Consider the following 10508-nt stretch of genomic DNA (forward strand, 5'->3'; position numbering starts at 1 on the left):
CTGGACCACAGTTCAGTCAAGGGTGAACTCTGGTCCAACCAGTCCTCAGTACCTGGACCCCTGAAACAACGACTGGTCAGCGATGTGAAGACTTCTTTGTACAGGATCCTCCACCTGACCCGGTCCGACTCTGGCCCGTACCGAGAGAAGTGTTGAACCGAGGGGACCGTAATCCATGGCAACAACATCACTATCACGGTTTTTCCTTCAGTAGTTCAGAGACATATCTCAGCGAGACTCTGAGAAACAGTGGACCTGACATGTGGGGGACCAGCTGGTAATCAGGACGTCCAGTGGCTCAAACAGAACTCTGGACATGAGCAGGAGACATGGAGCAGAGTCTTTGGGACAAGACGACATCCGAGATGGACAATGTTAGAGGAAGACACCAAGTGGTGGACGATGTCAGAGGAAGATACCAAGTGGGGACAAAGTCATCAGATCTTCGCGTTTCCAACGTCACGGCAACAGACTTTAGACGCTACAGCTGTCTGGTGATGATGAGGGAGATGATGTCACTCTCAGGTGCACAGGTAGGGGAGGGGGTTAGTGGTATTTTTGGTTCATCAAGTCAGACGGAACAGAAGAAAGAGTCTTTGCTGTATGGCCTGATCGGAGAATGAGTAGAGTGAGGGAGGACTATGCTAATGGAAACCTGGTAATCTCTAAAATCTCAGTAGGAGACGCGGGGGGTACATGGAGCCCTTTGGGATCTACTCCGCCTTCTTCAAAGTGAGATGCTCAGTGCTCAGTGTCCTCCTGCTGATGCTCTGTGCTCAGGGGTGGTCCCCTACTACTGTATCTGAAGTCTCTTTTATATAGACCTTAGTGGTCCCCTACTACTGTATCTGAAGTCTCTTTTATTAAGACCTTAGTGGTCCCTAATACTGTATCTGAAGTCTCTATTATATGGACCTTAGTGGTCCCTAATACTGTATCTGAAGTCTCTTTTATAAAGATCTTAGTGGCCCCCTAATACTGTAAGTATACACCCCGCTATGTTAAAATACAGGGGGCATAAGTATACAACCCCCTATGTTAAAATAAAGGGGGCATAAGTATACAACCCCCTATGTTAAAATACAGGGGCATAAGTATACACCCCCGTATGTTAAAATACAGGGGGCATAAATATACACCCCCTTATGTTAAAATACAAGGGGGCATAAGTATACACCCCCCCTATGATAAAATACATGAGTATACTCTTTACCATACTTAGAGATCGGCATGGTGACCTTTCCATAAAATCATCTCTCAATGCAAATCAAACCAGCTATTACTCTAACTGAAATAAAACTATAAAATAACAATAAAAACCATGCCTATCTATGTGGTGATGGGAGGGAGGGGGGGGGGCTTTTAGTCCACTTCCACATTGGGGGGGGGGTAATCTTATGAGCACCAGTGAATTCCTTAAAACCTGCTTCACTGAAATAATAATATCCACTCTGTCAGCCGAGTGAGGAACCGCTGATTGAGTCTGAAGGGTTAATTCTTGTGCTTTATCTGCTTTTCTTTTAAAAACAGATAAAATACACCGGGGGGGGATGTGACCGATAACATTTCACTGGAATTGAAGCTGTACCTCTCTCACACACACACACACACGACTAATTGGTGAAAAGTAACATTTATTTAAACCGGATAAGTACATTATGCATCTTTGCAAATGAGACGATTCAGTGTAACTCAACCACATGAATAAACCTTCGCTAATACCTCAAACTGAATGCATTTATTTAACGCTTAAAACTTGATACTGCATTTTACAGCATATAACTTAATGCTTGATACCTGAAGCTAGATTTCCAAACAAAAGCCAAAGGGTCCCCAAACTCCTAAATGCTCCAGGTGCACTGCATGTAATTGGGGTTTAGTCATTTGATTGCCTGCAGATTTATGGAATTTTACATGGTACACTTTTTAAATAAAGTTGGAATCAAACTACCTAATGCATAGGAATCTTGTGGCCAAGTAGTAGCTCAGTCTGTAGGCGGTTTGGAACCGGAGGGTTGCTGGTTCAAGTCCCTGTACGGACAAAAGTACGGAGGGTGGATTGGTGGCTGGAGAGATGCTACTTCACCTCTTGGGCACCGTTTGATTGTAACAATACTAATTGGAAAAAAAATTTCCATCAAATTGAACAAGTGGCCCAGTGCTGTCAATGCCATGAGGAACAGGAGCGCCTCATGGCATGGATCCAGGTGAAAAATAGATCTCATACCTCCAGCTTTAGGATAATCGAGTTATCACTACAAGAACATTTACACCACAGGGGCCTTGTGCATCTCTTCATCATACGAACTGGTGAGAAATGGATGGTGCACAATTTTCCAGGCAAGCTCCTTTATCTCATGCAGCAGCTTTCTGTCTTTTGTGTTTGGCAAACCACTCGTCACTTTTATCTTCAGCCATAGCCTAAAAAACAAGTTTAAAAGCAGAAAGAGCACAGACACAGTAAATATCAAGCACATGTTGCATATTTAATTTAAAGAGGAAAATATTGGAGCAACACCAACCTTATCAAGCAGTTCATTTCCTTTGGGGTCCACCAGTGACAGTTGCCTGAAAGCCTCATCTCCCACAAAGCAAATCTCATGACCATCCTAAAACAAACATTGTCCAGTTAATTTAATTTTTTTTGATAGAGACTAGTTTCACTTGATTCCAGGATCATATTGGTAATGAACTTACTGGGTCAGCCAAAATAACCACTTCTACTGTGGCCTTTCCAGGAGTGTCCAGGCTGACTAATGGAGTGAGAATTTTCTGATTTGCCTTTTTCATTGTGTCTTCGAGGTCAGGCAGCTGTGGAATGTAATGAAAATATTTATGAGAGAAATGAAGATTACTCCAATATTAACAAAGACAACAATGTATCCATGAAATAATCTTTTACTTGCTCCCGTGGACATGAAAATGCAATTCTTCCAAATGCTGTTCCATGATCTACTGTCCCACCATTATCATGAAGCTCCAGTTTACACTGCATAACGACAACAAAATAAAAACATAATATCATTTCATCAATAACCGGGCCTGATTTATTAACACAAAATACTAAAAGAAACCAATTATTTCTTTAATACTCGACTTACTTGCGTGTCTGCAAATCCCATCAGCACAGTTTTCTTTTCCTCATTCTTTTCAAACACCTTCATTCCCAAGAGTGTAGTCCAGTAGTGGGTCGATCTGTGGAGGTCTGATACTCCGAGACAAACCTTCTGCACAGGGTCTGGGAACAAATAATCAAAGGTTACAGCTGATCAATAACAGAGGTCCAAACAGTAACACCGGTCATGCCAAACAGAAAGCTTGATGTAGAGTTGGGCAATATATCGATATTATATATCAATATCGTGATATGAGACTAGATATCTTCTTAGATTTTGGATATTGTAATATCATAATATTAGATTAGATTCAACTTTATTGTCATTACACAGGTACAAGGCAACGAAATGCAGTTTGGGTCTAACCAGAAGTGCAATAGCAGTAAGTGCAGGATATACAATGGTTTCACAAGTGCAGGACATGGATATGTACTGAAAAAATATAGAAATGAATACTATTATAAACAGAATTTTACAGATAGATTTGTCCTGTGAATATAATATATAGATAATAAGTATTGTGAGCAAGATTTACAGCTGGATATGTACTATACAGGTATAGTATAATTTATAATATACAGGTGGATATTACTATAAGTAGAAATTTTACAGATATGTACAATGAACATAATATACTAATGGTTTAAAGAGTTTACAGGTGAATATGTACTATGAATATATATACAGATGGCTATTATTATAGACAGAATTTTTACAGATAAATATAATATGGCATAAGTGTTGTCTTTTCCTGGTTTTGAAGGCTGCATTACAGTAAAGTGATGTCATTTTCTGAACTATATATTATTTTCCTTTACCCACTTTTATAGTCAATGTATCCACATTACTAATGATTATTTATCACAAATCTCATTGTGCAAATATATATAATAAATATTTTGTTAAAGCACCAATAGTCAACACTACAATACCGTTGTGGTATTGACATCAAGGTCAAAAATATTGTGATATTTGATTTTCCATATTTGATCGCCCAACCCCAGCTTGATGTTTCTTATGTATTTGTTATACTTTTTTTTTTTTTTACCTTTTCGTTATTTCTTTTGAGATTTTATTATTGTTGTCTCCAGTTTTTACTACTTGTGTTTTGTAAAGCCTTTTGAGCTGCATTTATGTTATGAAAGGTGCTATAAAAATTCAGTTTACAAAATTTAATTATAAAGTGTTCAATAGTCCAGTTATACTATATATAGTCTTTTAGCTAAAGATCCCAATTATTTTTCATTTAAGACAAAATTTACATAGGTTTACACAGTCTGACCAATAAAAAAATTAAATGAAGGCAATTACTGTAAATAAATGTATAATACTATAAAACTAAGTAACTCCTTGCATCTGTGAAGCAGTAAACAGCTGATATTTGGTATTTTTGCTTGATATACTGTATGTGATAAAATGACTACAGTTCATTTCGAAAATTAGACTCTTTTGATCACTGGAAAACTGCAATGATAACTTCTTCTCATGCAGATAACAAACACTGACCTCTGAGAGGCTGCTCTTTGTCTACAAGGTAGAAAGGATATCCTCCTGGAGCCTGAGTCAGATACAGCGCCTCTCCTACCTCAGTAAGAGGCCATCCCAGACGTTTAGCATTGCTTACAGCCTGGCTCGACTGCAGAGTGAGACCCTTAAGGGAAATCATATATGGCAATACAATTCAACTTTATTTTAGACACAGATCCATATTAGTATAATAATATGTAAATCACAATAACACGGATAAGACAAAAAAGTTACACACATTGAAGCTCATAACATCATAGGGATGAAAACATATACAGACATTCATTTGTCCAATGTTTCCAAAAATAAGAGTACCTTGTGTCACTTTGTGGGGTCAGTTAAAGCCATTATAGTTAAAAAATTTTAACTGAACAACATGGTGTTGTCCTCTGTAAAGTCTTCAAATGAACTCTCACCCACCAAGAAGTCATTGCCAAGTTGATACTCTCCCAGCCCATAATTGTATGTCAGTTCAGCAACAAAATGGTCATCTTCTGGGCCAAAGCCAACCATTGTCTTGCTCCATTTTCCATCGTAGGGGCTGTACAGAGAGGAGAATTAGGGCAGCGGTGAGTATTGGGACATTCACAGCTCTGATTAATTCTGTTGTGTAGCACTTAAGAGTACAAAGTTCAGGTAGTTTAAGGTGTCTCATATCTACCCATTACACGTTGCTTTGCAGCCTTCCTCAAACTCTTCATGGCGTAAAATCTTAAATGGATAAGAAGAGATGAGAAATTACGCATTTAGTTATGAAAACATACGTACGAAAAAACACTCACTCGTATGACAGAGATGGAATTTGCTAGCTACGTAACACAAAGTAAATCACAAAAGTAAATCAATGGCCTCTGCCATTAAATTAGGCTGAGAAAAAGTACCTTCATGCCCAGAACATCTCGGTAAAATGTTGCAGTTTTGGTCCTGTCGCCAACTTTGAAAACAAAATGCAACGCTCGTCTCAAAGCCATGTTTATTGACAGCTTGCAGATTGGTGTGCATGAGACCGATTAAGCTTCCTTGATGATCGAGTTTTCTGTCGACAGTCGACGGAAAGTAAATGCAAGGCAGAAAGTAAAGTGGAAACAGTAGGCATTTAGAATTGCAATTCCCGGATATTAGTTCAGCTTTTGTAAATTAATTAATATTAATAAATAACTATGGACAATGCTACGACTTAACACAAAATAAAGCATGACAACAACGTTTGGCATCCCTACACAAATAGGTTAATGGTATCACCCAGTAAGTCACATTCTCGCGAGTTTACCAGTTAGGCATCAACTTTGAGCGTTATATCAAAAAAAATAGGAGAAAAAAAGAAGACGACACATTGAAAAAGAGTGTAGTTAGTTTGGTAACTAGTGCGCAGTGAATTAATAACGTTGCCTATTAAACTACAATGCATACATGTATGCATGTATTTCCTTAACTACAGCTGGTGGCGGTAAGTAGGTTAGCTTTTATTACTAAAACGATTTGTAGAACAAGAGAAGAAGAAACGGGGCAAACATGGCAGCGTACATGAGAAGCGTGATATGTCTTGTTTCCTTTGAGCGAAACGCTTTTCTATCAAGGGGAAGTCGTGTTATTGTGGAATCCAAGCGATATGTACGCGGACTAAGAAGGACACCTGTCCGAGTGTTGTTACCCGAAAACGGCACGGATAAAGTCCTCAAGCCAGCGGGGCTAAACGCCCCAGCTTTAATCAGGCATCCTGAAGAAAGAGACTTTGTGAACGCGAGAGATAATGTGCAGTCATCTACAAAACATGCTCATGTTACTGCTGCGAAGGATCACATCGATGGACTGCGCTTCGAGAGAGCTTTCCCTGGAGATAAAAGACTGGCGTAAGTGTCTACTACCTATAGGACCCATGACATGGTGCTCTTTGGATGCTTTTATGCAGACCTTAATGGTCCCCTAATACCATATATGAAGTCTCTTTTATAGAGACCTTAGTGGTCCCTTTATATCATATCTGAAGTCTCTTTTATATAGACCTTAGTGGTCCCTAATACAATATCTGAAGTCTCTTTCCCAAATTCAGCCTTAGTACAGAATTACAGCCACTAGAGCCAGTCCCATAATGACCTTTCCTTAGTATGTGCCATTTCTGAGTCTGTAGCTTTTGAGGGGTGGGGGGGGGGCAAGGTGGAGGCTGGGGGTGTGGCCTTGACCAACTACCACTTTGCTAACTTGAAACCATGATGTCTCTCTCTCATGGGCGGGCCACATTCTCTAGGTGGGCAAAGCAGAGAAAGGTGAGATAACCTTGTCCTTATGACCTCATAAGGGGCAAGATTCCAGATCAGCCCATCTGAGCTTTCATTTTCTCAAAGGCAGAGCAGAATACCCAGGGCTCAGTTTACACCTATTGCCATTTCTAGTCACAGGGGGACCATAGGCAGGCTGGGGGGAACTCATATTCATGTAAAAAAAAAAAAAACTACTACTGTTGTAAAAGTAGCAATACTGCTGTGTAGAAATGCTTGTATAAACGTATTTTTTTTTATCATGTAGCTCTAGATTTAACTCAATGTTGCACATTTTAAACCATTCAGTTCTTTCAGTACTTTGGGTTCTGTAAGGTAACTTGTATCTTGTAACATCTTATAGTTTGGTGTCTTTGGTCTGTTCTTCTGAAAATAAAATGTAGATATGGCTATGTCTGGCTAATCAGTACTTCAGACTGCAACTTTAAGTAGATTTGGATGATAGTACCTCCATACTTTAACTTATGTAATGTTGGGAATGCAGGACTTTAACTTTTTGTGGTAATACTGATTGCACTTAAGTAAATTAGTAGTACATTTAGAAGTTTTAAGTAATTTCTGACAGTTGACAGTTTCAGCTGCTGCCTTTGGCTCTTGAAGGGCATAACCGCTTCCTGTAATTTACAAAAAACTTACCAAGTAGTTATCATAATTAGTCATATTCACAGTGTCTGTAATCAATCTATGCCTGTCTGTCTCCCCCCCCCCTCTGTCCTTCAGGAGGTTAGTGAGTGTCGCTCGTTCCAGGACATTTCGGGAGCACCAGGGTAAAATCCTCCTGGAGGGCAGGCGTTTAATCTGCGACGCCCTGGATGCTGGAGCTAACCCACAGATGGTGTTCTTCAGTACCCGGGATCGGCTCCGAGAGCTGCCATTAGACAAGCTGAAGAGGGCCACGCTAGTCAAAGTCAAGTTTGAGGACATCAAGATCTGGTCTGACCTTGTGGCCCCACAAGGGGTGATTGGTGAGGGTCACTTGTTTAGATTTGGTTTATAATCGTCTATATCGACAACGTTTAATTCATGGGATAGTTCCAGTACTACCGGAGCTCCCTAATTTTTGGCTGGATGTCCCTCACTTTCCGCTTTCTTTGTGTTGGCTTTCTAGACCCTGGTTGATTTGTGAAACATTCTCCGAGCTAGAACCGACAATCAAATTATATTGATCTTTTTCTTAAATTAAAATCCTCATGACACACTCAACAGACATTTAATTCTAAAATTTGCCTCCCTACGTGTACAAGTTTCTTCCCCAGACTATTTTCTCGGTCCGGCTCTGTTGGGATTGTTCTAAAGTAATACCAACAAACCAGACCACGTTTTTCTCCTGTCCAGCAGTCAGTCCCTCTTGGATTTTTGGTGACTTTTTTTGACTTTGTTGCAGCCCAAAATGTGTGATGTTGCAGGAGCTTTTGAAAACAGCAGCCGCTTCAACTAGCCAGACCCTCCTAAACAGCGCTGTGGAGAAAGGTCTCGCTATGAGAGACAAGATTCATTATGAAACCCAGGTGCCCAGAGTTCTTGCTGACTTCCTTTCTTCTTCTGCAGCCATATTTTCCCGTCCGGACCCATCAAGGTTAAACTTCGCTATTAGAGGTCATTCGGTGCCGTTGTCCCTGATATGCGACAACATCCGGGACCCCGGCAACCTTGGGACTATGTTGCGATGTGCTGCTGCTGCTGGCTGCCACAGTGTCCTGCTCACCAAGGGTATACTTATCATTTAAGGATGTGAACATGTGGACTCCCTGTTTTGGAAATGGCATTGCTTCTTTTTCAAATCTCTTTCCTTTCTTTTATCACCAACAGGTTGTGTTGATGTTTGGGAGCCTAAAGTTCTGCGTGCAGCAATGGGTGCCCATTTCCGCCTTCCCATCTATCCCAACTTGGGCTGGGATGATATGGGGAAACATCTCCCTAAACCAGTGACCGTCCATGTGGCTGACAGCGGCTGTGCCGCTGACGGAAGTAGAGAGAAAGAGGATTCACAAGTTAACGCGTCTCACAAATCGTCCAAAGCAGGAGACTATGGCTGGGTCAGCACCAAGCCGAATCAAAACAACATGCGCTACGAGGAATACGATTCTGATCCAGAATCAGATTTGGAAGATGGGGGACTTTCACTTCCTAGAGTGGACTCAAAGCTGTACCATGAGAGCTGGGCTCAGAGTCCCACTGCTCTGGTAATAGGTGGCGAGACGCATGGTCTGAGTGTAGAAGCAGTCCAGTTAGCTGAGAAGACCGCCGGACGCAGGCTCTTCATTCCCATCGCTCCTGATGTGGACAGCTTGAATTCAGCCATGGCTGCCAGTATCCTTTTGTTTGAGGGCAGGAAGCAACTGTTGAAACTAACTCAGACACCTGAAAGGAAATGGAAATCTAAAGCTGAGCAGCAATTTCCATGATGTTGGCTCTAAATATCTGTGTGTGACTTCTGGTGTACATATGTCCTTATTACAGACTGAACTAAATTAAAATTTGTATTCTACATCCTGTCCTGCTAATAAAATTCAGCCCCAAGCCACGATTTGCAGTATACAACAAACCTCAAAAGAAGGCTAAAATAAGATTTCCGATTAGAAAAAAGTTAAATGACCCTTCCCTGCCCTCTGAAAAAGGTCAGACTTTACCCCCAATTAAAGAAAAAGCACATTACTCCCCTTTTCTCACTCCCTCCCTTTAATTGTCATATAGTTCCTAACCGCTTTAAATAGATGCATGCGCTTGAGGCGTATTAATTCTAGTAAGGACCAGACTGATGTCATCCTTTATCTGCAGCCACATTGTCTATGCAAATAAGCAGAAGTCACTACACTTCTATCCCACCTGGAGTCTGCACATTAACCAAATTATCTGCATACTGTCTCCCATAATAAATGCAACATTTGCACTGAGCCCAGTCTTATTTAGATACTTCTGAAAAATAAAGGAGTGGTAAGTCCTTGCATTGGGTGTATTTTACATATCCAAGAAATAACTTTATTATAGAACTCAAAAGCAGCAAAACTTTGTGCTTGCCAGTGAATTTTTAATGGGTGTGACAATTCAGTACTGAAGTAACAATACAGGGATTTCTACGGTCAACACTTTTAAAATGCCATTTCTGCTCCTTCAGGCCTTTTCATTAGGGATCTTCACAGAAAATCCTCATAATGACTTTGAGATGAGAACCACCGTCAACAACCGGCAAAAGAAGACTTTCACTCACATCAGAACACCCACAACAAGACACGGGTTTTTAAAACATCAGTCATTGGTCTGTTACAAGCAAGTATTATGGATCTTTACTGTATGTGCACCGGTTTTTCTTTTTTCTTTAAATAGGGCCATAAAGGCTTACGGCTACATCCAGCTGAGGTTTAGCACATTTGCACTACATGTGAATTACAACTGTAAAAATGCATTTTATTCTTTCTCAACATCATTCAGAAACCAAAAGTAACAAAGATCACGTAGATAAAACAGAAAGCAAAGAATCAGCTAAGTAAGTAGGTCCACTGAGTAATTCTCTGGTTTTCTCTAGAGTTCAGAAATGCTATGGAGTGACTTGAGGCCAAAACAAAAAGAATCAACAGAAGTTTTTTATATA

General features: G+C 40.4%; 2 protein-coding genes across 2 annotated transcripts; one reads left to right on the forward strand and one right to left on the reverse strand.

The window, feature by feature from the left end:
- Positions 1-2116: 2116 nt before the first annotated feature.
- Positions 2117-5653, reverse strand: glod4 (glyoxalase domain containing 4). The gene is made up of 9 exons (XM_034867199.1): positions 5525-5653; positions 5305-5354; positions 5064-5184; positions 4623-4767; positions 3102-3238; positions 2903-2989; positions 2698-2811; positions 2523-2609; positions 2117-2421 (listed from the first exon to the last, which is right to left on the reverse strand). The coding sequence occupies exons 1-9, from the start codon at positions 5612-5614 to the stop codon at positions 2356-2358; spliced, it is 897 nt and encodes a 298-aa protein (XP_034723090.1). The 5' UTR covers positions 5615-5653; the 3' UTR covers positions 2117-2355.
- Positions 5654-5887: 234 nt separating this feature from the next.
- Positions 5888-9424, forward strand: mrm3a (mitochondrial rRNA methyltransferase 3a). Its single transcript, XM_034867193.1, has 4 exons — positions 5888-6493; positions 7640-7884; positions 8468-8629; positions 8729-9424. The coding sequence occupies exons 1-4, from the start codon at positions 6156-6158 to the stop codon at positions 9322-9324; spliced, it is 1341 nt and encodes a 446-aa protein (XP_034723084.1). The 5' UTR covers positions 5888-6155; the 3' UTR covers positions 9325-9424.
- The last annotated feature ends 1084 nt before the right edge of the window (positions 9425-10508 follow it).

This window comes from Etheostoma cragini, chromosome 3 (assembly GCF_013103735.1).
Source record: "Etheostoma cragini isolate CJK2018 chromosome 3, CSU_Ecrag_1.0, whole genome shotgun sequence".
Taxonomy (NCBI): domain Eukaryota; kingdom Metazoa; phylum Chordata; class Actinopteri; order Perciformes; family Percidae; genus Etheostoma; species Etheostoma cragini.

What these genes read in the sequence shown, in the direction of transcription:
- glod4 (XM_034867199.1), bottom strand. Translation starts at nt 5,614, where the DNA reads ATGGCTTTGAGACGAGCGTTGCATTTTGTTTTCAAAGTTGGCGACAGG. An exon ending in GAGATGTTCTGGGCATGAAG is followed by an intron (nt 5,355 to 5,524) that starts GTACTTTTTCTC and finishes TATCCATTTAAG; the next exon opens with ATTTTACGCCATGAAGAGTT. An exon ending in TGCAAAGCAACGTGTAATGG is followed by an intron (nt 5,185 to 5,304) that starts GTAGATATGAGA and finishes CTCTCTGTACAG; the next exon opens with CCCCTACGATGGAAAATGGA.
- mrm3a (XM_034867193.1), top strand. Translation starts at nt 6,156, where the DNA reads ATGGCAGCGTACATGAGAAGCGTGATATGTCTTGTTTCCTTTGAGCGA. An exon ending in CCTGGAGATAAAAGACTGGC is followed by an intron (nt 6,494 to 7,639) that starts GTAAGTGTCTAC and finishes TCTGTCCTTCAG; the next exon opens with GAGGTTAGTGAGTGTCGCTC. An exon ending in GGCCCCACAAGGGGTGATTG is followed by an intron (nt 7,885 to 8,467) that starts GTGAGGGTCACT and finishes CTTCTTCTGCAG; the next exon opens with CCATATTTTCCCGTCCGGAC.